Below are 23,947 nucleotides of genomic sequence, written 5' to 3'. Positions count from 1 at the left end.
TGAGCAGGACATCCTTGCGTCCGCACGCGCGATGACGCGCTCCGACGTCACTCCGTCTCGCCCTGCCCCAGCAGGGGGTCGGGATCCTCCGCAGGTAGGCGCCGTCAGCTGGAGCGTCGCGGTGGTCGGCCAGTCGTGGAGGGCGTGTCCTGCGGCGCTATGGCCGTAGTGTTGCCGGCGGTTGTGGAGGAGCTCCTGAGCGAGATGGCGGCGGCGGTGCAGGAGAGCGCGCGAAGTACGGTACCGAGGTCGTGTGTGGCTGCGCGGGCCGGGCATCCGGGCACCGCCGGGCCGGAAGGCAGGAGGCGGGGCGTCCGGACCTGGCCCTACCTTTTTTCCGTGTGGTTCTATAAACCTCTTGTTCGTAAAAACAAAAACAAACAAACAAAAAAACAGCGAAATTGGAACAAGTAAAAGTCAAATCGATTCGGCAAATATTTAGGGTACAGCGCAGTTGCAGGAGCTCCTCCGTCGGAGCGAGTAGGCCAGTGGGGACCGAAGTGCTGAGAGCTGGCCAGGTCGCTGGGAGGGGTCCCCGCCCGGGGGTAGAAGGGACGGGAGCCTACAGTGAGTGATAGAAACGTGGAGTTCTGGATTATTTTACACGAAATTTTGAATTATTAAACTACTTTTTCTCAAATTCTGATGTTAACATTAAAGTTAATGCTTCCATACACTTTAAAAAGTAGGCCCAGCGCAGTGGCTCACGCCTGTAATCCCAGCACTTTGGGAGGCCGAGGCAGGTGGATTACCTGAGGTCAGGAGTTCGAGACCAGCCTGGCCAACATGGTGAAACCTCGTCCCTACGAAAAATACAAAAAATTAGCTGGGCGTGGTGGCCGGCTCCTGTAATTCCAGCTACTCAGGAGGCTGAGGCAGGAGAATCGCTTGAACCCAGGAGGCGGAGGTTGCCGTGAGCCGAGCTCGCGCCATTGCACTCCAGCCAGAGCAACAAGAGCGAAACTCCATTTAAAAAAAAAAGCATTTTAAGAGCCACAAAACCTAAATGCATATGCAATCATTGGAGTAAATCTGGGTATTGTGAAAGCACCATTTTTTTCTGACCAGCAGAGGGTGCTCTTGGGCTATGCTCGCCAAAATCACCTGAGAAGGGTTGATCTCAAGATGTGTTCAGAGTATGCTAGGATAAGATCAAATCAAATTTGATCTAATCAAAATGCATTGACTAATGAACTACTCTTAGGATGTAAAAATGGTCATCTTATAAATAACAGCCATATTAGGCCCCAAAACTGCCACCGCTTATTCAACTTGGATGGCTTTTGTTTTAAAAGTACTGTACTGCATTTTGAAAGGGTTTATCTTGAGTTACTGTTTTTAAGGAACTGAGAAAAATAAGCCAACTTTGTTTTCTCATCTCAGTCAAAATTAAGGAGACTTAGTGTATGTGCTTGAAAGATTAGTGCAGTCAAGTATTCAAACATACTTGATTCCAAAAAGGATGGGGAAAAAGCCAACTGATGTTAGCTTATACAGTTGTTCTGTGCTCTAAGATTGGATGGCCTGAGGGTTCGGAATGCTGTCACTTTAAACAATAATCGCCAGAACTGTTCTGTGTCTGAGTAGATTAATCCATACACTGACAGTAGTTTGGGTTTTTTTTTTTTTTTTTTTTTTTTTTTTTAAGACAGAGTCTTGCTCTGTCTCCCAGGCTGGAGTGCAATGGCGTGATCTCAGCTCACTGCAACCTCCGCTTCCCGAGTTCAAGTGATTCTCCTGCCTCAGCCTCCCAAGTAGCTGGGACTACAGGCGCATGCCATCACACCCGGCTAATTTGTGTATTTTTAGTAGAGACGGGGTTTCACCATATTGGCCAGGCTGGTCTCAAACTCCTGATCTTGTGATACGGCCACCTCAGCCTCCCAAAATGCTGGGATTACAGGCGTGAGCCACCGTGCCCAGCCAGTTTTGGGTTTCTTCCCTCCAACAAGAAGGTTCACAAGACACATTGACAGTCCTGAAGGGGGCATAATCATTGCCCCTGACACCCATGGTTCAGACAGACAGAGGGACCAATGCTGTTGATTCATGTTTATTTTCAGCAGTCCTGTTTTCTGTCTTTTTCAAAATTTTTTTCTATTAATATATAGTTATACACCCTTCCTAACCCCCATTCTTCAGTGGTAATTTTTTTAGATCAAGATTCCAAATTTATACTTGTATGATGATATATAAACTAGTCACAGTGGAACCATGTAGGAAGCTATGATTACTTTTCGTTTTCTTTGTAACTTTTGGATTTCCCTGGAGTTATAACTATCTTGGTTTTGTTTATTTGCTTGTTTAGTTTTTTACATATTTATTCCTACTTTAACCTCACATCCTTTACTAGTGTTCTCAATCTCCCCTCAAGATGTTCAGATGAATGAAGTCTGTTACCAGTTTCACCTTCCTGAAGACATCTCTAGAGCCTTCTGACTTGCTTAATATGGACTGGCTGATCTCTCGGCTGTTTCCTGAGATCTCTCTTCACCATTATTATCTGGGAATTCTCTGTATCTATGTTGGGTCCTATGTTTAGTATATCCTACAGTTTTCTTTTTCTCAGTTTACTACCTCTTTTTTTTTTTAGACAGTCTGTCACCCAGGCTGATGTGCAATAGCATGATCAAAGCTCACTGTAGCTTTGACCTCCTAGACTCAGATGATCCTCCCATCTCAGCCTCCCAAGTGAGTATCTGGGACTGCAGGCGCACAATACCACGGCTGGCTAGATTTTTGTATTTTTTGTAGAGACAGGGTCTCACCATGTTGCCTAGGCTGGACTCGAACTCTGGAGCTCAAGAGATCCACCTGCCTTGGCTTCCCAAAGTGCTAGAATTACAGGCATGAGCCACCGCACCCGGCCCATGTAAAATTTTTTTTTTTTTTGAGACAAGGTCTTGCTCTGTCACCCAGGCTGGAGTGCAGTGGCACAATCATAGCTCACTGCTCCCTCAACCTCCCAGGCTCAAGAGATCCTCTTGTCTCAGCCTCCTGAGTAACAGATACCACAGGTGTGCACCACCATGCCCAGTTAGTTTTTGTATTTTTTGTAGAGACGGGGTTTCACTGTGTTGCCCAGGCTTACTACCTTATTTTATGGCACACAGACTCTGCCAGCTTCCTGAAGAAGGGGGCATGAGATGTACCTTTTGAGGGTTTCTTTTCTATTTTTTGAGACCGGGTCTCACTCTGTTCCCCAGGCTAGAGTACAGTGGTGCAATCACACCTAATGCCCAGCTGATTATTTTATTTTCTGTAGAGATGGGTCTTCTTTGTTGCCCAGGCTACTCTGGAACTCCTGGGCTCAAGCGATCCTTCTGCCTTGGCCTCCCAAAGTGCTGGGATTATAGTTGTGAGCCCCCACACTGGCCCCTTTTTGAGGCTTTTTATGTCTGAAAAAGTTGTGGGGTTTTTTTGGTTTTTTGTTTTTTTTTTTTTGAGACAGAGTTTCGCTCTTGTTGCCCAGGCTGGAGTGCAGTGGCGCAATCTCTGCTCACCACACCCTCCGCCTCCTGGGTTCAAGGGATTCTCCTGCCTCAGTCTCTCGAGTAGCTGGGATTACAGGCATGCGCCACCATGCCCGGCTAATAGTTTTTGTATTTTTAGTAGAGATACTAAATGTTGGTCAGGCTGGTCTCGAACTCCTGACCTCAGGTGATCCGCCCACCTCGGCTTCCAAAGTGCTGGGATTACAGGCGTGAACCATCGCGCCTGGCTGAAAAAGTTCTTTTTCTGCCCTCACACTTAAGTGATTGTTTGTCTAGGTATTGAATTATTTGTTGGAAATAGTATTTCTTCAGACATCTGAAAACATTATTCCACTACTTCCTAGCTTCTAGTGTTACTCCTGATTTTTGTATGTGACCTTTATTTTCTCTGGAAGTTTGAATTATCTTTTCTTCATAATCAGTGTTCTGAATCTTCTGATAAAGTTTGTTTTTTTCACTTCACAGTGTGGGCACACAGTGGGCCCTTTCAAGCTACAAATTCATGTCCTTCAGCTGTGGGGAATTTTGAATTATTTGACTGATGAGTCCTCTCCATCTGTTTTCTCTGTTTTTTCCGGTATTTCTGTAATTAAGTTACTGGATGTCCTCTGTTGTCCTTCTGGTTGACTTACTGTGGCTTCTGTGTTTCTTTTATATTTTCTCTACTTCCTGGGAACTTTCTTCAACTTTATCTTCCAGGTTTTCTGTTGAATTTCTGTCTTTTTTTTTTTTTTTTTTTTAAGAGACGGGGTCTTGCCGGGCACGGCAGCTCATGCCTGTAATCCCAGCACTTTGGGAGGCCGAGGCGGGCGGATCATCTGAAGTCAGGAGTTCGAGACCAGCCTGATCAACATGGAGAAACCCTGTCTCTACTAAAAAAATTAGCCGGGCGTGGTGGTGCATGCCTATAATCCCAGCTACTCTGTAGGCTAAGGCAGGAGAATTGCTTGAACCCGGGAGGTGGAGGTTGCAGTGAGCCGAGATTGCGTCATTGTACTCCAGCCTGGGCAACAAAAGCGAAACTCCGTCTCAAAAAAAAAAAAAAGAGAGAGAGAGAGACGGGGTCTTACTGCATTGCCCAGGCTGGCCTCAGACTCCTGGTTTCAAGCAATCTTCCTGCTTCAGCTTCCCAAGTAACTGAAACTACAGAGACATACCATGTATTTTTAATTTATAACTTTTTTTCAGAAGATTCCCTTTTTCTTATTATGCCTTCTGCCTGTTTTTGTTCCTGTTTTATGATTGCATTAACTTTTTTCTGATGATAAAATATTAGTAATAGATGTTTAAAATTTTCTCCTTTCTGCAGTTTTTCCTCTTTTCTTCTGTTTGCTTTATTCTATTTCCTTTTTCCTTTGTTGTCTGGTAACCCTTGGCTGTCTAGTCATATTTCAGAGTGGAAGAGTAAAAAGTATATTGGAAGCTCTGGGTGGTAGAGGGGCTTACGGAATACGAACGTCACTATAGTTGTTCTCAGTAGGCTATTTAGTTGGGGCAACCATTTCAGTGTCATTCCCACTTCTCTTGGGGTATACCTAGGGAAGACTTCCAGTCTCGTGGCTGGAGGGCTAAGGCCTGATGGGTTGTGTTATGGGAGCCATGTTAGGGAAGACAGCAGGAGATCCTGTTTTCAGTGTGACACCCTGACTTTCACTGTACCTAGTATTTTTCCTTAGTCCAGATATCCTGTGTTTGAACCTCTCCAGAAAATAAACCTAGTCTTTTGCCAGAATGAGGGAAAGGCAGTCACCTAAAGCTGTGGAGGGAACTGGGGTCCCACTACTTCTCAAACATACTTGAAAAGAGTCTTATTTTCATATCCCTGCTTCACCCGCAATGAAGCTATTTGGTGCCACCAATTTGTTAGGGTTTGGGGAAGGGGAGAGGTGGATTTTGGAGTGTAACTCAGGCTGGTGCTTGACTCTCCCCATTGCTAGCCTAGGATTCAGTTTTCTTAGGTCTTATAAATCATTTTCCACTCTTCTATCAGCTTCCAATGTATCATGGCTGTTGTTTCTCCCTGTCTTTCTCATCCTTTGGAATTCATACTTTTAAAAACAAATCTGGCTGGGCGCGGTGGCTCACATCTATAATCCCAGCACTTTGGGAGGCCAAGGCGGGTGGATCACTTGAGGTCAGAAGTTCAAGACCAGCATGGCCAGCATGGTGAAACCCCATCTCTACTAAAAATACCAAAAAAAATTAGCTGGGCGTGGTAGTGCATGCACATAGTCCCAGCTACCTGGGAGGCTGAGGCAGGAGAATGGTTTAAACCCAGGAGGTTTAAACAAATACACAAAACCAAGGTGCAGTGAGCCGAGATTGCACCATTGCACTCCAGCCTGGGCGACAGGACAAGACTCCGTCTCAAAAAAAGAAAAAGGAAATCCTTTTATTATGGTTTTAGTGGGATTTGGGGAAGGAGTAAAACCAGATGCATAGGTTCAGTTGACCATCACACACGGAAGTGTTTGTAGTTACAGTGTTTTTTAAGATTTTTATGTCAATGGTCACTGGCTTAATATGATTAACTTTTTTTTCCATTCTCATTTTACAGTTCCTGATGAATATTTGTTATCGTAAGTACATATACTGTTGTGTTTGATTATTTTTTTAACCATTAATGTTAAAATCCTTTCAACATCAACTCTTGATTTTTAAAAATATTCTTGACCAGGCACGGTGGCTCACGCCTGTAATCCCAGCACTTTGGGAGACCGAGGCGGGTGGATCATGAAGTCAGGAGATCAAGACCATCCTGGCCAACATGGTGAAACCCCGTCTCTACTGAAAATACAAAAAATTAGCTGGACGTGGTGGTGGGCACCTGTAGTCCCAGCTACTCAGGAGGCTAAGGCAGGAAAATCACTTGAACCTGGGAGCTGGAGGTTGCAGTGAGCCAAGATCATGCCACTGCACTCCAGCCTGGGGACAGAGTGAGACTCCGTCTCAAAAATAAATAAATAAATAAATAAAATAAAAAATAAAAATATTCTTACTACCAGGCACTGTGACTCACACATCTAATCTCAGCACTTTGGGAGGGAAAGGCAGGAGGATTGCTTAAGCCCAGGAGTTCGAGACCAGCTCTAGCAAAATAAGGAGACCCCCATCTCTACTAAAATAATTTTAAAAATAGAATAAAAGGCCAGGCACCGTGGCTCACACCTGCAATCCCAGCACTTTGAGAGACTGAGGCGGGTGGATCACTTGAGGTCAGGAGTTCAAGACCAGCCTGATCAACATGGTGAAACCCTGTCTCTACTAAGAATACAAAAGTAGCAGGATGTGGTGGCGCACACCTGTAATCTCAGCTACTTCACAGGCTAAGGCAGGAGACTTGCTTGAACCCGGGAGGTTGTGGTTGCATATCTCGCTGTGATTGTGCCATTGCACTCCAGCCTAAGTAACAAGAGCAAAACTCCGTCTCAAAAAAAATAAAAAATAAAAAATACTCTTAGAAACTAGGAATAATATTTTCTTGACATGATTCTTAAAAATTTGTCTCAATTGAATAGCCAACACCATATCCAGTATTGTCATATTTGCCACTCTTATTTAACATTGTTTTAAAAATTGTGGCTGTTGGCCGGGCACAGTGGCTCACGCCTGTAATCGCAGCATTTTGGGAGGCCGAGACGGGCAGATCACCTGAAGTCAGGAGTACAAGACCAGCCTGACCAACATGGAGAAACCCTGTCACTATTAAAAATACAAAATTAGCCAAGCATGGTGGTGCATGCCTGTAATCCCAGCTATTCGGGAGGCTGAGGCAGGAGAATTGCTTGAACCTGGGAGGCGGAGGTTGCTGTTAGCCAAGATCGTGCCATTGCACTCCAGCCTGGGCAATAAAAGCGAAACTCCATCTCAAAACAAAAAAAAAAAGCGTAGCTCTTCAACTAACACATGAAAAAGAAATTACAAATGTACCTATCTGCAAGGAAAGACAATTATAATTATTTGCAGATGATACAACTACTTAAATGAGAATAATATAGAGTGGTCAGTTATTTTAAAAATGCAGAGATCAAAAAAAAAAATGCAGAGATCAAAAAAGTGAAAGCTACCTAGGTTTAAGTAATACTTAATTACTGATATACACTTATATTTAAAAGTCCTGTCCAGGCACGGTGGCTCACGCCTGTAATCCCAACACTTTGGGAGGCTGAGGCGGGTGGATCACCTGAGGTCAGGAGTTCGAGACCAGCCTGACCAACATGGTGAAACCCCGTCTCTACTAAAAACACAAAAATTAGCCGGGCATGGTAGCAAGCACTTGTAATCCCAGCTACTCGGGAGGCTGAGGCAGGAGAATCGCTTGAACCCGGGAGACAGAGGTTGCAGTGAGGTGAGATCATGCCATCGCACTCCAGCCTGGGTGACAGAGGCAAGACTGTCTCAAAAAAAAAAAAAAAAAAACCTGTCCCAGGAGGATTGTTTGAGCCCTGAAGTTTGAGGCTGCAGTGAGCTATGATTGTGCCACTACACTCCAGCCTGGGTGATGTGACACCTCATCTCTAAAACAATAAAAGTTCTGAAGAATATATACCAAGCTCTACCAGTGTTTTTTCTTTGGGGCAAGGAAGGAGGTAGAATTGAGGGAATGGCCTTAACCTTTACTGTATTTCTTAAATTTTTAATAAGAATTAAATATTACTGGAAAAAATGTACTACTTTAAAAACAAAAGGGCAAAGAATAAAAGATGCAAATAGCCAAATCCTTTGGGAGGAAAAAGACAAATCTTACTAGTGACCACAAAAATACAAATTAACATAACTTTTCATCTAGAAAATTAGTGACCACAGAAAAGAAGTAGACACAAATATGGGGAAAGGGATCATTTATAACAGGAATGTAAATTGCAGGGTAACAGGCAATAGGAACTTTAAAACATACATGTTCTTTGACCCAGAAATTCCACATAGAAGAACATATACCCAGGAAGTAATTATAGATGTTCGTAAAGATTTTACAGTGAGGATATTCTCAAATGTGATGAATATCCAGTATTGTTTATGGTAGCAATAAAACGTAGAAACAATCTAACAATTCATGGAGTTTGAGGAGAATAAAAATGATTCATCTTTATAGTAGAATTATTTGTAACCATTAAAAGTGATATGGAAAAATCTTTAATGCATTCAAGAGATGTTCACAGTAGGTATTAAAGTGGACAGAGTCTCACTCTGTCGCTGAGGCTGGAGTACAGTGGCGCAATCTCAGCTCACTGCAACGTCTGCCTCCCAGGTTCCAGTGATTCTCCTGCCTCAGCCTCCTGAGTAGCTGGGACTACAGGTGGCACACACCAAGGCAGGTGGATGACGAGGTCAGGAGTTCCGCCCGCCTCAGCCTCCCAAGGTGCTGGGATTACAGGCATGAGCCACCACGCCTGGCCTTAAAAAAATTCTTAAAGGTAACTGTTGAGATTGATTGGTAAGGTTCCTGACAAATTTTATTTCATTGTTTTTTGTATTTTGTTATTTTATAGACTAAATCTTCATATGTTTAATATAAAAATTCAAGGCACTCTTTTCTATTTCCCCCAATAATTTGTTGTATATGTGGCTGGTTTGTTGGAAAATGAAGTAAGAAGTTGAACGTTTTAATTGTGAAGCCTTACTAGGTTTGTCTTACTCTGTGTTAAGTCATATAAGTTCTTTAAAACATTAACTTTTCAGTTTGAGTTTAACCCTGCTATTTTATTTTCTAGTTTATAAAAATAACCCACACTTAGGCCAGGTGTGGTAGCTCATGCCTGTAATCCCAGCACCTTGGGAGGTGGGATGCGCCTGTAATCCCAGCTACTCGGGAGGCTGAAGCAGGAGAATCGCTTGAATCTGGGAGGTGGAGGTTGCAGTGAGCAGAGATTGTGCCACTGCACTCCAGCCTGGGCAACAGAGTGAGAATCCAACTCAATAATAATAATAATAATAATAATAACCCACACTTATAAAAAACTTTTATTGGAAAATAAAACCTATAAAAAGCATCAATAATCATACCACCCAGTAATAATCACTCTTAAATTTTTGTTTATTGCCTTTTTTTTTTTTTTTTTTTTTTTTGAGACAGAGTTTCGCTCTGTCACCCAGGCTAGAGTGCAGTGGCGCAATCCCGGTTCACTGCAAGCTCCGCCTCCCGGGTTCACGCCATTCTCCTGCCTCAGTCTGCCGAGTAGCTGGGACTACAGGCACCCGCTACCGTGCCCAGCTAATTTTTTGTATTTTTAGTAGAGACAGGGTTTCACCGTGTTAGCCAGGATGTCTCAACCTGCTGACCTCGTTATCCACCTTCCTCGGCCTCCCAAAGTGCCGGGATTACAGGTGAGCCACCGCGCCCGGCCGGTTTATTGCCTTTTCAAAAAATGAAATTTTGGCCAGGCATGGTGGATCACACCTGTAATAACAGTACTTTGGGAGGCTGAAGCTTAAGGATCACTTGGGGCCGGGAGTTTGAGACCAGCTTAGGCAGCACAGGGAGACCCTGTCTCTACAAAATCAAAAAATTAACTGGGTGTGGTGGTGTATACCTGTAGTCCTGGCTGCTAGGGAGGCTGAGGTGGTGGGAGGATCACTTGAGCCCAGGGGGGTTCAGGCTGCAGTGAGCCATGATTGCACCACTGGAATCCAGCCTGCCTGGATGACAGAGAGAGACCTTGTCTTAAAAAACAAAAAATAAAAAAACAAAAAGGCCAGACACGCTGGCTCACACCTGTAACCCCAGCACTTTGAGAGGCCAAGGCAGGGGGATCACCTCAGGTCAGGAGTTCAAGACCACCCTGGCCAACATGGCAAAAGCCCATCTCTACTAAAAAATACAAAAATTACCTAGGCATGGTGGCCTGCACCTATAATCCCAGCTACTTGGGAGGCTGGGACAGAGAATCTCTTGAACCTGGGAGGCAGAAGTTGCAGTGAGCCAAGATTGTGCCATTGCTCTCCAGCCTGGACAACAAAGTGAGACTCCATCTCAAAAAAAAAAAAAAAAAAATTAAACTTTTAATTTTGACATAATTGTAGGTTTCCTTTAAAAAAGTTAACATGCTTGAGAGTTCCTAAAATATTTTGTCTTCAACCTTTCTCACCTAATATTATAAGAATTTTCTCACATATCAAAGTTTTTTCCTGTATATCATTTAACAGTTGGATAGCCTTATTACTAATCCAGAAAGTACACATTTAATATCTTCAGATAGGCAAACATAAAAAAGCCTGATAATACTGGTGTTAGTGGGGACATGAAGAAAATAGAAGTCTGGTTTTTCTGTTTGTTTGTTTGTTTGTTTGTTTGTTTGTTTTTGAGACGGAGTCTCCCTCTGTCACCTGGGCTGGAGTGCAGTGGCGCGATCTTGGCTCATCGCAACCTCCACCTCCCGGATTCAAGCGATTCTCCTGCCTCAGCCTCCTGAGTAGCTGGGACTACAGGCGTGTGCCACCACGCCTGGCTAATTTTTTGTATTTTTAGTAGAGACGGAGTTTCACCACGTCAGCCAGGATGGTCTCGATCTCCTGACCTCTGGTGATCTGCCTGCTTCAGCCTCCCAAAGTGCTAGGATTACAGGTATGAGCCACCGCGCCCAGCCTGAGAAAACAGAAATCTTATACAGTGCTGGTGGGAGTGCTGTTTTCACTTTTTTGTGTGTTTTAGTTTTTTTTTTTTCTTTTTTCTTTAGAGATGGGGTGTCACTACATTGCTCAGGCTGGTCTTGAACTCCTGGACTCAAGCGATCCTCTTGCCTCAGCCTTCCAAAATGCTGGGATTATAGGCATGAGCCACCACTCCTGTTTCCACTTTGGAGAGCTATTGGCAATATCTATTAAAGTTGAAAATGAACATATGCTTTAGTTACATAAACTAAAGGGGGATTTTCAGAGATGTATGCCAAGGGACATGTATGGGGATAATTGAATATTATTTATAATAGTATAAAATGGAAACAATGTCCATACATAGAGTACTTAAATAAAATTCAGTGTATACATATAATGGAATATTATTCAAAGGTAAAGTAAAAATAAATGTATGTCAACATGCCTCATTTTCAAAAATGCATTGAGTAGAAAAATGTAAGTTGCCAAAAGAAGTCTACGATATTTTATATTTTCTTTTATTTTTCATGAGCTATTTCAGGAACAGCAAAAAGAAGCCTACAATATATCTTTTATGTTTTAAAACAATACTATATATGTATATGCATACATATATGCATGTGTTTGTTATGTATGTGTGCATACATATGTTCTATATATAATATTTAATATGAACACATTAACAGGAAGAAAACCAACAAATGCATGTGCTTGCCTCAGGGATAAGGGGAAGGTAGGAAGAAGGAGGCACTACAAAGAAGTATAAAGAGGGCTTCTTTATCACTAACAGTTTACTCCCTTTATTAAAAATATAATACAGGCCAGGCACAGTGGCTCACACCTGTAATCCCAGCACTTTGGGAGGCCGAGGCGGGTGGATCACCTGAGGTCTGGAGTTTGAGAGCAGCCTGACCAACATGGAGAAACCCCGTTTCTACTAAAAATACAAAATTAGCCGGGCGTGGTGGCACATGCCTGCAACCCCAGCTACTTGGGAGGCTGAGGCAGGAAAATCGCTTGAACCTGGGAGGCGGAGGTTACAGTGAGCCAAGATTGCGCCATTGCACTCCAGCCTGGGCAACAAAAGCGAAACTCCATCTCAAAAAAAAAAAAAATAATAAAAATATATATATATATACACACAGACACACACAGACACACACACACACACACACACACACACATACATATATAATACAAGAAGATCTGAAATAAGTACACAAGATATTAACATTAATTCTGGGGAGTGAGTGGGTCCATGGGTTTTGCTGTATTATTTTCCTTTTTTCGAAATTAAAATGAATTTTTTAAAAATGCTAAGTCTAGTGATCCTTTGGGTCAAGTTACTGAGGTGACTTTGAGAATCAGGCCTTCTAATCTGAAGCGTTTTTATTTCACAGGCTGAAGTTTCTCTTTGGCTCATCAGCCACCCAGGCCTTGGACCTAGTTGATCGACAGTCCATCACCTTAATCTCATCACCCAGTGGAAGGCGTGTTTACCAGGTAGAAGTCTAGAGATGGGGGTGATCCCTACAGAAACCCCTTAGGACAAAATGTTTTCTTCATCTCTGTAGAAGCTGTTGACTAGCTTTAAATATTTCCTGGACTGTTAAAAGGTTTTTGCCCCAACTTGATAAAATTAACAAATTGATAATTTAAAAAAATTTTTATTTACTTTTAACTGACAGAAACTGTCTATATTCATGGTATATAACATGATGTTTTGATGTATGGATACCTTGTAGAATAACTAAATCAAGCTAATTAACATATCTAATACCTTATATACTTATTTTTTTGTGGTGAGATCTCTTAAAATCCACTATCTTAGCAATCTTCAAATATACAGTACTTCAGTCTTTTTATTTCTTTGTTTTTATAGAGACAGGGTCTCACTATGTTGCCCAGGCTGGTCTCAAACTCCTAGGCTCAAGCAGTCCTCCCACCTTGGCTTCTCACAGTATTGGGATTACAGGCATGAGCACCATCCCCGCCAATACTTTGTTATTAAATATATTCACCATGTTGTACCATAGATACCCTGAACTTATTTCTCCTAACTGAAATTTTGTACCCTTTGACCAATATCTCCCTATCTTCCTCCCCAACCCCAAGGCTCCTGGTAACCACTATTTCTTCTTCTATGAGTTCAACTTTTTTTTTGTTTTAAATAAAGACGGTCTTGCTATGTTGCCCAAGCTGGTCTTGAACTCCTGGCCTCAAGCAGTCCTCCCCCTTCAGCCTCCCAAAGTGCTAGGATTACAGGCATGAGCCATTGCACGTAGCCTATGAGTTCAACTTTTTTTAGATTCCACATATAAGTGAGATCATGTGGTATTTGTCATTCTGTACCTGGCTTATTTCACTTAGCATAGTTTCACTTAACAAAATCCTCCAGACATTTTTGTAACTAAAATAAGATGGCCCGGCGTGGTGGCTCACGCCTGTAATTCCAGCACTTTGGGAGGCCGAGGCAGGTGAATCACCTGAGGTCAGGAGTTCAAGATCAGCCTGGCCAACATGGTGAAACCCCGTGTCTACTAAAAATACAAAAATTAGCTGGATGTGGTGGCGGGCGCCTGTAATTCCAGCTACTCGGGAGGTTGAGGCAGGAGAATCGCTTGAACCCAGGAGAAGGAGGTTGCAGTGAGCAGAGATCGCACCATTGCACTCCAGCCTGAGTGACAAGAGCAGAACTCCGTCTCAAAACAAACAAACAAACAAAAAAAAACACAAAAAAAACTTCTGGATGGTATTGTCCTACTCAAAGGAGACTGCCTATTAGATGAATTTTCTCATGGAGAACTTATGGAATAATCAAAGTCACTGAACTTGCAGTTTGTACCTGAGGAGGTGTGTCTGTCCTCTTTCCTGGTGTTTTTGTTTTTGGTTTTTAGGTAGCTAAAATACCCGAAACTAGAGGGACCTTCAAGTTTTTCCCATTGCTTTTAGTTTGGGATATTTGGTCTTGATTCCATTATGGGCACAATACTTGACCTGGCAAGCAGAATTTTGTTTGAAATATTTTAATTACTGTTGACTTTTTGTTCCTCCCATTGGTCAACAGTAACTTAAGTCACTTGTTTAGTTTTTGTCGTTCACATCTGATATATATTACGTTGCTTTATTAATTATAAAATACTAACTTCCAAGAATTGTGGCTGTCCTCTTGGACTTTGAATTAAATGAGGCTGTAGAAATCTTGTACACCCTCAAATTAACCTTAATGGTTGCATTGTATGGTAATATAGTAAGAATTTGGCTGAATTCAGGAGTTGTATGAGATGATAAAAGTTGAGTCACATACTGCCTCAGTGCCCAGCTAGTTATCTTTTCATAGGTCGTTCTTCATCCCATAGGTCAACTCTAATATTATTGTTCTCTAGATGTAATGTGAAATAATTCTAAAGTCATTGTTATGTTGCTGACACCTGAGTCGTTTTCTATACCTTTTTTTTTTTTTTGAGGCAGAGTCTCGCTCTGTTGTCCAGGCTGGAGTGCAAAGGCATGATCTTAGCTCACTGCAACCTCTGCCTCCTGGGTTCAAGCGATTCTCCTGCCTCAGCCTCCTGAGTAGCTGGGATTACAGGTGTGTACCACCATGCCTGGCTAGTTTTTGTATTTTTAGTAGAGACGGGGTTTCACTATGTTGTCCAGGCTGGTCTGGAACTCCTGACTTCAGGTGATCCACCACCTTTGCTTTCCAAAGTGCTGGGATTACAGGCGTGAGCCTGTGCTCCTGGCCACTTTTTATACTTTTTTGGTTCACTTAAGAAGGAGGATATTTCAGTCAGGAGAGGCTAAGTTATGCTGTGGTATCAATGACCCCAAATCTGAAAGGCTTACAAAAACAAAGTTTTAGATCTCATTCATGCTGTGTATCCACCAGGAGCCAGTTGTAGCTCTGTTCCAAAACAGCTTCATGCAGGGATCCCAGTGGGCAAAGCAGCCCATATCTGGAACACTGTGAACCTCAAAGAGAAAAAGGAAAACATGGTACACAATTTTTAACATTTTTCTGCTTGGCTACTCAGATTTTACTAAAGCAGGTCACATGGCCAGCCTGTATTTAACAGGCCAGGAATATATAATCCTGTCTTCAGAGAGAAGCACCAAACCCATGAACAATAACAAAGACACTGTGGAGTGTCCTAAGAGGCTTGGAGCAGTCATAAAATAAAACTGTACCCCTGAATGGATGACCGTGTAGATGGGTCACCTCTCCTTGCGACCTGACTGAAACCACAGTAGAACCACAGTAGCGACCACCTCCAAGTGAGGTTCCTACAAGTCCTGTCAGCCATGGTCTGAGTATCCTCTTTCCAGCATGTTCCTTTTTTAAAACGCTCTCTCCTTCTGGGGATAAACATTCCAGACTATACGTGGGAAAACTAGGAGCAATTCCTGTAAGAGGAAGTTGGTTTTTCACTGAAGGGTGAAGGAATTGAATTATGTTATCCTTAAGGTCAATTTCCAGTTCTAAATGTTTCTAACTCAGATTTTGCCTGATTGTTGGGTTCATTAGTTGTCCACTGCTAGATAAGCGAAAAGCAAATTCGAAATTTAACCTCTTTTGGTGTTTATTGCTTTAGGCAGTTGAACATTTTACTTTGAGTCTTAGCCCTTGAAAGGCTCAGGCAAGGAAACTGTAGAATTTCTCCCCATCTCAAGTCACCAGGCATTTATTCAGCATGATCCAGGGAGCATTATGATGGACGGGGACTCGCAATAAGAAGGAAGCAGTGAATTATTCTAGTCAGTATAGAATCCCAGAGGCTTCTGCTTGCTTAAGTTTACATCTAGAGAGAAGAGACGAGATAACTAAAGGGAGGAGAAACCTGAAGTTGTATTCATTGGTAATAGTTTAGACACCCAAGAATTATAGGCCGGGAGTGGTGGCTCATGCTTGGAATCCTAGCAGTTTGGGAGGCTGAGGCGGGTGGATCACCTCAGGTCAGGAGTTCAAGACCAGCCTGGCCAACATGGCAAAACCCTGTCTCTACTAAAAATACAAAAGTTAGCCAGGCATGGTGGCACATGCCTGTAATCCCAGCTAATCAGGCGGCTGAGGCAGGAGAATGGCTTAAACCCAGGAGGTGGAGGTTGCAGTGAGCCAAGATTGCATCATTGCACTCCAGCCTGGGCAACAAAGTGAGACTCTGTCTCAAAAAAAAAAAAGAATTATACATGTCACTGCTGGATGTTGTGGGTTTTTTCTTTAGGATTAAGTGGAAAACAATCTGCTTTAATGCTCTTCCTTCAATGTAAGCTTCCACACATGCTGGGGAAATCTCTCCATTGATACTGAATGGTCTCGGTGATATGTTCATAACACGTCAGAGCCTTGCGGTAGGTAATATGCAAGGTGTGCTTTTTCAACACCTAATTTGTAACTGGGCGGAAATCTCTTTTTTTTTTTTTTTTTTGAGACAGAGTCTTGCCCTGTCGCCCAGGCTGGAGTACAGTGATGCAGTCTTGGCCCACTGCCACCTCTGTCTCCCGGGTTCAAGCTATTCTCCTGCCTCAGCCTCCTGAGTAGCTGGGATTACAGGCACCCACCACCACGCCTGGGTAATTTTTATATTTTTAGTAGAGACAGGGTTTCGCTATATTGACCAGGCTGGTCTTGAACTCCTGACCTCATGATCCACCCGCCTCGGCCTCCCAAAGTGCTGGGATTACAGACGTGAGCCACTGTGCCCGGCCTGAACTGAAATCTTAAATGTGTTCAGTAGGCATCTTCTTACCCAATCATTGGCATTTCTGGTAACCTAAAATCTCCCAAGGAATTCTGACTGCATCAAAAAACCATACTGAGGCTGGGTGTGGTAGCTCATGCCTGTAATCCCAGTGCTTTGGGAGGCCAAGGTGGGAGGATCACTTAAGCCCAGCAGTTCAAGACCAGCCTGGACAACATAGCAAGACCCCATCTCTACAAAAAATGTTTTAAATTAGCTTAGGGTGGTGGCGCACACCAGTACTCCTACCTACTCAGGAGACTGAGGTGGGAGGATCACTTTAGCCGAGGGATTTAAGACTGCAGTGAGCTATGATCATGCCACTGTACTCCAGCCTGGATGACAGAACAACATCCTGTCTCCAAAAAACAAAAATTAAAAAAAAAAATGTTAATAAAAGCTGTACTGGGATAACTGCATTATATGAACCACTGAAAATGTGACAAAAGCACAGCACTGGAACCTGCTGTTTGTTCTTGCAGTCAAACCATACCTGTAGCTTTATTCTCTGTGGGTAAGAAAGATTAAAGAATCCTAGGAGTGCTAACATTGTAATTCAGAAAAAATTTAAAAGTCCTTGCTTTTTCATTTAGATTGCCATCTGAGAGCCTAAAAGTGCTTTGAAGGCCGTGTGGCAAATTCCTAAGTGGCAGTTCATTATAAAATCACCCTCAGGACATTTCTGCTTCCCTTGGATACTAATAATAATCTTATGCCTCCAGTTGGGAAGTTAACTCTAGGAATGAAGACCTCAACAAAAAGTTTTTGGCTGCCTGGTGGTAGAGAGACTTAAACAAAGGATTTCTCCAACAAATTTGTGCAATCATACTACAGATGTATCTTGTTTTTCCTGTACCTCTCCTTTTTGTCCCTCTTGACCACCACCAAGACTGTTAGACTGTGCCTCTTATCAACCCACTACGTATCAGTGTCCTCCTTCCATCCTGCTAGATGAGTAGGCAGATCTGGGCCTGCCTCTTTTCCTGAGACCTCCATCCTGAACAGCTGAGTCATTCCTTTCGCAAGGGTCTTTGCTTTATTTATTCTCTCTGCTCTCATGCTCTCAAATGCTTTTCAAAAGCCTCTTCCCAGTTTCTTCTTTTCTTCTTCTGTGACCTGTCTTTATTTTAGAGACGGGATCTTTGTCACCCAGGCTGCAGTGCAGTGGTGCAGTCACAGCTCACTGCAGCCTTGACCTCCCAGGCTCAAGCAGTCCTCCCCTCTCAGCCTCCCAAGTAGCTGGGACTACTGGCATGTGCCACCATACCTGATTTTTAAAAAAATATTCTTATAGAGACGAGGTCTCACCATGTTGCCCATGCTGGTCTTGAACTCTGGGGCTCAAGTGATCCTCCCACCTCGACCTCCCAGAATGCTGGGATTACAGGCTTGAGCCACCACACCCGGCCTGAGACCTATCTTACTCCTGCCCTGCTACTGACCCTTTGCCTGTTTTTAGTCTCTCTTTAGGTATGTAGGAAGCTTTAGAAATGTACACACCTGCTGGGAAATACCAAAGGTTAAGAACCCCCACAATAAAATGCAGATGAGAGATTCCCCCTCCACTTCCTTCTTATTACGGTCAGCCCATAGAGTGGGCCCCATGAATCACTAGGCGTAGGAACAGAATGGTTTATGTGGTTGGTTGAACTAATCTGAAACTCTTCAATTCCTTTATATGCAGTCCTAAAGGTGAGCACTGAGAGGTGAGGAAGGGAGAGTCTGTACGCTGGAGGAAGAGAAGTTGTTTCCTCTTTTATGTAACATATTACTGCAGTTCTTCTCAGTGCAATTTGCAGAGCAACTCTGAGTCTACATAGATAAAAAGGGAAAGAGATGGTTTTTCCAGCACATCTTCTGAGGTCTGATCCCATCTATCCTTTCTTTCTAGGTACTTGGAAGTTCTGGTAAAACATACACATGTTTGGCTTCTTGTCATTACTGTTCATGTCCTGCATTTGCCTTCTCAGTGCTACGGAAGAGTGACAGCATCCTGGTGAGGATGGGGAAGACTCTTCCCACTGTAGTTGAATGTAGAGAGAAATCGCCCTTACTTTGTGGTTTAACTATTCTACAAAATGGGAATCTTACTACATGTTGAAACAAATGGTAGTTTTTTGTCCTTGACTTCAGTTAGTCATCTCTTAGGGGCTTAGCCTCTCAAAATGCAATGTCATTTTTAGAACTACATCAATTTCCTGAATTTTTATGTAAAAGATCATGAGTGAAGCTTTGAGAAGGAAAAAAAGGGAATCCCGGAAGTGGGCACTGGGGAATTAGATGGCCCCATAAAAATAAGAACTAAATACGATGTTGGCAACTTTGCATATCCTACCTTCAGCCATGTGGTATATCTTTGCACTGCCTGTGAGACAGCCTGACACCACACTTGACCTTCACATGGGGCATGAGTACCTTCACCTATTCCTTTAAGCCTTTGCCAGTTTCATCAGAGTCCAGACCATGAAGCAGAAACAGGACATACTCACACACCTTATTCCAAAGAAAAAAACACACCTTCCTGAAAGCAGGCAGCTATTTTCTATGGTGTCCACTCCATTCTTCCCCTTTCTTTTACACTGTTAACTTCTTAAACATCTTGGGACCTGGCTGGCAAGTTGGGTATACCATTGTCCAAGAGGCCACATTCATAACTGATGTGCCCTAAGTTTATCTCAACTGCAAGAGACAGGATTGAACCAAGGCCCCTTCAAGATCTAAAGCTGTGTTCTCTGACATCAGATTCAACATAATCATCTCCCCAGAGGTGTGTACAGGCCAATATATGCAAGAGTTTTGCCACTACTCCCCGCCCCGCAACCCCAGAAGTATAACATAGTAGTTAAAAGAGCAGCCTAGAGACCGATGAGTATGTGGTTACAATACCTGTCTTCCTAGGGAGCTGTCAGATTTCAGTGAGATAATCTGTGAGAAGCACTTCACAGCATAGTGCCTCAAGGAATGTTAACCATTGCTGTGACAGCTTTCTGAAGGCAAGGAAGAAATATAACTTAGGACTAACGTGAGGAGTGCAGCTAGTCTTGGTTTTCACCATGGGTTACATACCTTGTGCCTGATGGATCTAAGCCGTTTCCCAAAGTAGCAGGTAAAGTAAGTCTGTTTGTCCACTCTGATTTCTAAAGAGAATACTCCTGTCTCGTCATCTTTATCTGCAGTTTTTATTTATTTATTTTTTGAGACAGAGTCTGGCTCTGTCACCCAGGCTGTAGTGCAGTGGCATGATCTTGGCTCACTGCAACCTCCACCTCCTGGGTTCAAGCGATTCTCATGCCTCAGCCTCCTGAGTAGCTGGAATTACAGGCACGTACCGCCACACCCAGCTAATTTTTGTATTTTTAGTGGAGACGGGGTTTTGCCACATCAGCCAGGCTGGTCTCAAACTCCTGACCTCAAGCGATCTATCTGCCTCGGCCTCCCAAAATGCTGGGATGACAGGCGTGAGCCACCATGCCCAGCCTATCTGCACTTTTTAGACAATCAGTTAGAGACCCCGTAATCTGTATGCTCTAGTCTTTTCCTGCCAAATAAGATGGTAATGAGAAATCTTGGTTAGACTGGCCAGCCCCGGCCCTGCCTATTTCTAATAGGTGTGTGTGTTTTATATTCCAGTGCAAGCATCTCTTGGCAGTTTACCTTAGTCAGGTCATGAGGACCTGTCAGCAGCTAAGTGTCTCCGACAAGCAGTTGACTGACATATTATTGATGGAGAAGAAACAAGAAGCATAAAAGGTACAGATTGAGCATCATTCTTTCAAAATAGAATCCTGTCAAGAATGCATTTAAAACATCATGATTCACACGGAAAAGAGGTGAAATGGATCTTCAGACACTTCATGTTACTGTCCCTTTTCCCTCCAGGACTGCAGGAGGTGCTGTGGGTTGGAGCCGTGGGCTGTGGAGGGTTTGCATATGATGAGAAGCCCTGTACAGTCTTCTCAAGAAAAACCCTGCACCAGTCTCTGAGGTGCTTGGGTAAAAAAAGTCCCTGGATGGAATCAAGATTTTAAATTCAAATAAAGCCTAATATTATGTTGTGTCCACATTATTTAGTCTTTTTTTTTTTTATTTTGAGACGGAGTCTCACTTTGTCGCCCAGGCTGGGGTGCAGTGGCGTGATCTCAGCTCACTGCAAGCTCCGCCTCCTGGGTTCACGCCATTCTCCTGCCTCAGCCTCCCGAGTAGCTGGGACTACAGGTACCTGCCACCACGCCCGGCTAATTTTTTTATTTTTTTTAGTAGAGATGGGGTTTCACCGTGTTAGCCAGGATGGTCTCTATCATCTCCTGACCTAGTGATCTGCCCGCCTCGGCCTCCCAAAGTGCTGGAATTACATGCGTGAGCCACTGCACCTGGCCCTGTTTAGTCTTAAGTAACTGAATTACTAGTAATTTTTAAAAGGTTGGAATGGTGGGCCAAACAGAGTAAGATGAAGTTTCGACGAGTAGGTCAGTTCTTTTCCTTGGGTCCAGAAAACTATTGAGCAGCAACAGAAGATCAGAGCAGAGATGTGGCTAAACAGTAGCAGGTATGAAAAGACTTAGAGGTTCTGGTTTGTGTAAGCTTCAAATATCTGTGATGTTGGTGCCAAAACAGCTTAAGTAGACTGTATTGTTTGAGAGGTAGTATTGAGAACAAGGGAAGAACTGGTTTCACTGCATTTCTGATCTTTACAACAGGGCAATTGAAGGAACAGACTAAAAATCATGTCCTGAAAGGAAACTACAGGTACTACCAGGGATTTTCAGTCTGAAGAAGAGAAGACAAAATAGATGACAGAAGGAGTATTAGAAGGGGGAGCGATGAGACTCAGTTGGACACCAAGAGACAGCAAAGAAGCAATAATACGTGAAGATGAAAATGAAATCAATTATTTCAACATAAGACAAGAACTTATGGTAAAGCTGCCCACAGCCAGAAGAGGATCCTAGAAGGACAGGAATTCCCTGTCTGCAGCATTTCATAAGCATGTAATGTCGTTGCAGGGATACTGCAGAAGGAGTTGAAGCAGTGGACAGACAGATGATATAAGTGATTTTACAGCCTAAGAAAGCCCCATGCTTGTGCCCCCAAAACATGAGGTGCTAGTGAATGAATGCTGGGGGAAAGCCCAGGGCCTAGGTGTTGCAATGTTCTGTGGTTGGCAGATGCTTTTTGTTTTGTTAAAGTGCAACAAATAAAATTTATCAAGACTTTTCTGCTACTCAGGAAACTTGGACTCAGTATAACTTACTTTTTTTCCAGCAGCCTTCAGGGTAAACTTTAGAAGGTAGATGCAACAAGCCAATGCAGCATCCTAAGCTTGTCTTTTGAAGTTTTATTTTTATTTAACCTAATATACACAGAGTTAAATAATTTTACTTAGTAAAATTTTCACACTTTGGGTTCCAAGTGCTTAACCAAACTTGAACTTTGGAGAGAAGCAAAATTCCCTATCTAGCTCTAGAAAGCAGAATTTGGTAGAGGAGGGATCCCATTTCACCAGTTTCTTCCCCACGGGTAGTTTTCTGTATATGGAAAAGAATGGAGCTTAAAATTATGGATGAAAATTTGACTTATGAGACTATGATTTCCCTAAATTAATACAGCAGTTTCTTGATTGAATAATTATACTTTTTTTTTTTTTTTTTTGAGACAGAGTCTCACTCTACCCAGGTTGGAGTGCAGTGATGCAATCTGGGCTCACTGCAGCCTCCACCTCCTGGGTTCATGTGACTCTCCTGCCTCAGCCTCCCGAGTAGCTGGCACATGCCACCATACCCGGCTAATTTTTGTATTTTTTGGTAGAGACGGGGTTTCACCATATTGGACAGGCTGGTTTTGAACTCCTGACCTCGTGATCTGCCTGCCTTAGCCTCCCAAAGTGCTGGAATTACAGGTGTGAGCCACCACGCCCGGCAGAATAATTATACTTTTAATTTTTGAGGTCACCTTCCTGGGAACAAGTATACATTTTTAGTACAGCCAACTTTTATTTTTCCATTGCCTCTAAGTTAAAAAGTATTTGCATTATAATAGTTCACAGTGTTTCACAGTAAAATAGTTTCAGTAATTTTCCACCACAAACAAGGCAGACTTTTAAAAACAAAAGAGTCTGACAGAATCCATTCAAGCTGTCGGCATCATCCACACAGTAAAAGCAGCTGAATAGATCATAAACATATTTGTCAATCCTTGGAGCCTACTACTGACACATACATATTAGCTAGATACGTGGTAGCTCCAGGGAAGCGCTCAAGAGAGGCAGTCCACTTCCTTGTGAGGTGTAGCTATCTTTCACAATGAGAATCAGCCAGCCGTGTCCTCTTTGTTTCTTGTGGATTTGTATCTTCTCCTGGAAGAGGCGAGAGCCTGCATCATAGGCCCACAGCGACAGCAGGCTGTACCCCAGCCTGACCATTCCCACTCTTGACATCTGCTTGGCAGAGAAGATACCTGGAGATAATTTTGTGAAAAGTATAGCGGAAGTCTCGGTTCCGGTAAGCATAGACAATGGGATTGACAACTGAATTGGCATGTGACAGAAGAATGGCCATATTCATTGCCCACTTGGGCTTATTTTTACCCTGAGCTGGCTGGAAAAGAGTGACACAGTTAACAGCATGCACTGGTAGCCAGCACAGGGCAAAAATCCCCACAATCATGGCCAGTGACTTGGCTGCATGGATCTCCCGCTGGAGGGTGGTCCTCGAGTGGTCCACCAGCTCAGTGCGCTGAAGCTGCCTGCAGGCCACCATGAAGATCTGGATGTAGATCACCAGCATTATAAGCAGTGGGGGCAGAACACACCCGAAGAAATTGAAATATACCATGTAGCTCATGGGGACCACATTCTCAAAGAGACACTTCACAAGGCAGCAGCTTTCATTCGTGGTTCCATCCCAGCGTTCTGTGCAGTTGTTGGTGGCACTGTCTTTACTGTTCCACCCCAGGAATGGAGTCAATCCGATGCCAAAGGCAAGGACCCAGAGGACAGCAATGACCCCTCTTGCTCGGGTCCCTGTGACCAAACTTTTATACCTGTTTAAAAGAATACCATCTGTTACGGTCAGTTTATAGTGCTCTGCAACCACAATCCAAGACCCCACCTCCTCTTTTTTCCATGAC

The 23,947-nt window shown here is 43.3% G+C and overlaps 2 protein-coding genes across 4 annotated transcripts in view; one reads left to right on the top strand and one right to left on the bottom strand.

Moving 5' to 3' along the window:
- The first annotated feature begins 35 nt into the window (after positions 1 to 35).
- ZSWIM7 (zinc finger SWIM-type containing 7) lies at positions 36 to 23,285 on the top strand. 3 transcript variants are annotated; one of them, XM_024235125.3, is made up of 6 exons: positions 42 to 235; positions 6,052 to 6,073; positions 12,485 to 12,587; positions 18,714 to 18,818; positions 20,453 to 20,572; positions 21,520 to 23,285. In XM_024235125.3, exons 1-5 carry the CDS (start codon positions 160 to 162, stop codon positions 20,567 to 20,569), a joined length of 423 nt encoding a protein of 140 aa, XP_024090893.1. In that variant the 5' UTR covers positions 42 to 159; the 3' UTR covers positions 20,570 to 20,572; positions 21,520 to 23,285. The 3 variants fall into 3 exon arrangements, with proteins under 3 accessions (XP_063574468.1, XP_024090893.1, XP_054392264.1); XM_054536289.2 differs by lacking the exon at positions 21,520 to 23,285 and adding an exon at positions 20,702 to 20,870 and having other exon boundaries at positions 45 to 235; XM_063718398.1 differs by lacking the exon at positions 21,520 to 23,285 and having other exon boundaries at positions 36 to 235; positions 20,453 to 20,870.
- Positions 22,140 to 23,947, bottom strand: part of ADORA2B (adenosine A2b receptor) — a 32,059-nt gene continuing 30,251 nt past the window's right edge. The window contains exon 2 of the mRNA XM_002827063.4: positions 22,140 to 23,860. Coding sequence (XP_002827109.1) covers positions 23,197 to 23,860 — 664 coding nt within the window. The 3' untranslated portion in view covers positions 22,140 to 23,196. The remainder of the gene's footprint in view (positions 23,861 to 23,947) is intronic.

The sequence above is a fragment of the Pongo abelii genome, chromosome 19 (genome assembly GCF_028885655.2).
Source record: "Pongo abelii isolate AG06213 chromosome 19, NHGRI_mPonAbe1-v2.0_pri, whole genome shotgun sequence".
NCBI classification, from domain to species: Eukaryota; Metazoa; Chordata; class Mammalia; order Primates; family Hominidae; genus Pongo; species Pongo abelii.
Note: the sequence above shows the minus strand (reverse complement) of the source record. Positions and strands in the feature narration are given on the sequence as shown.

Coding starts and splice junctions, on each gene's coding strand:
- ZSWIM7 (XM_024235125.3), top strand. CDS start 160: ATGGCCGTAGTGTTGCCGGCGGTTGTGGAGGAGCTCCTGAGCGAGATG. Junction 236..6,051: donor GGTGCAGGAGAGCGCGCGAA/GTACGGTACCGA, acceptor CTCATTTTACAG/TTCCTGATGAATATTTGTTA. Junction 6,074..12,484: donor CCTGATGAATATTTGTTATC/GTAAGTACATAT, acceptor TTTATTTCACAG/GCTGAAGTTTCTCTTTGGCT.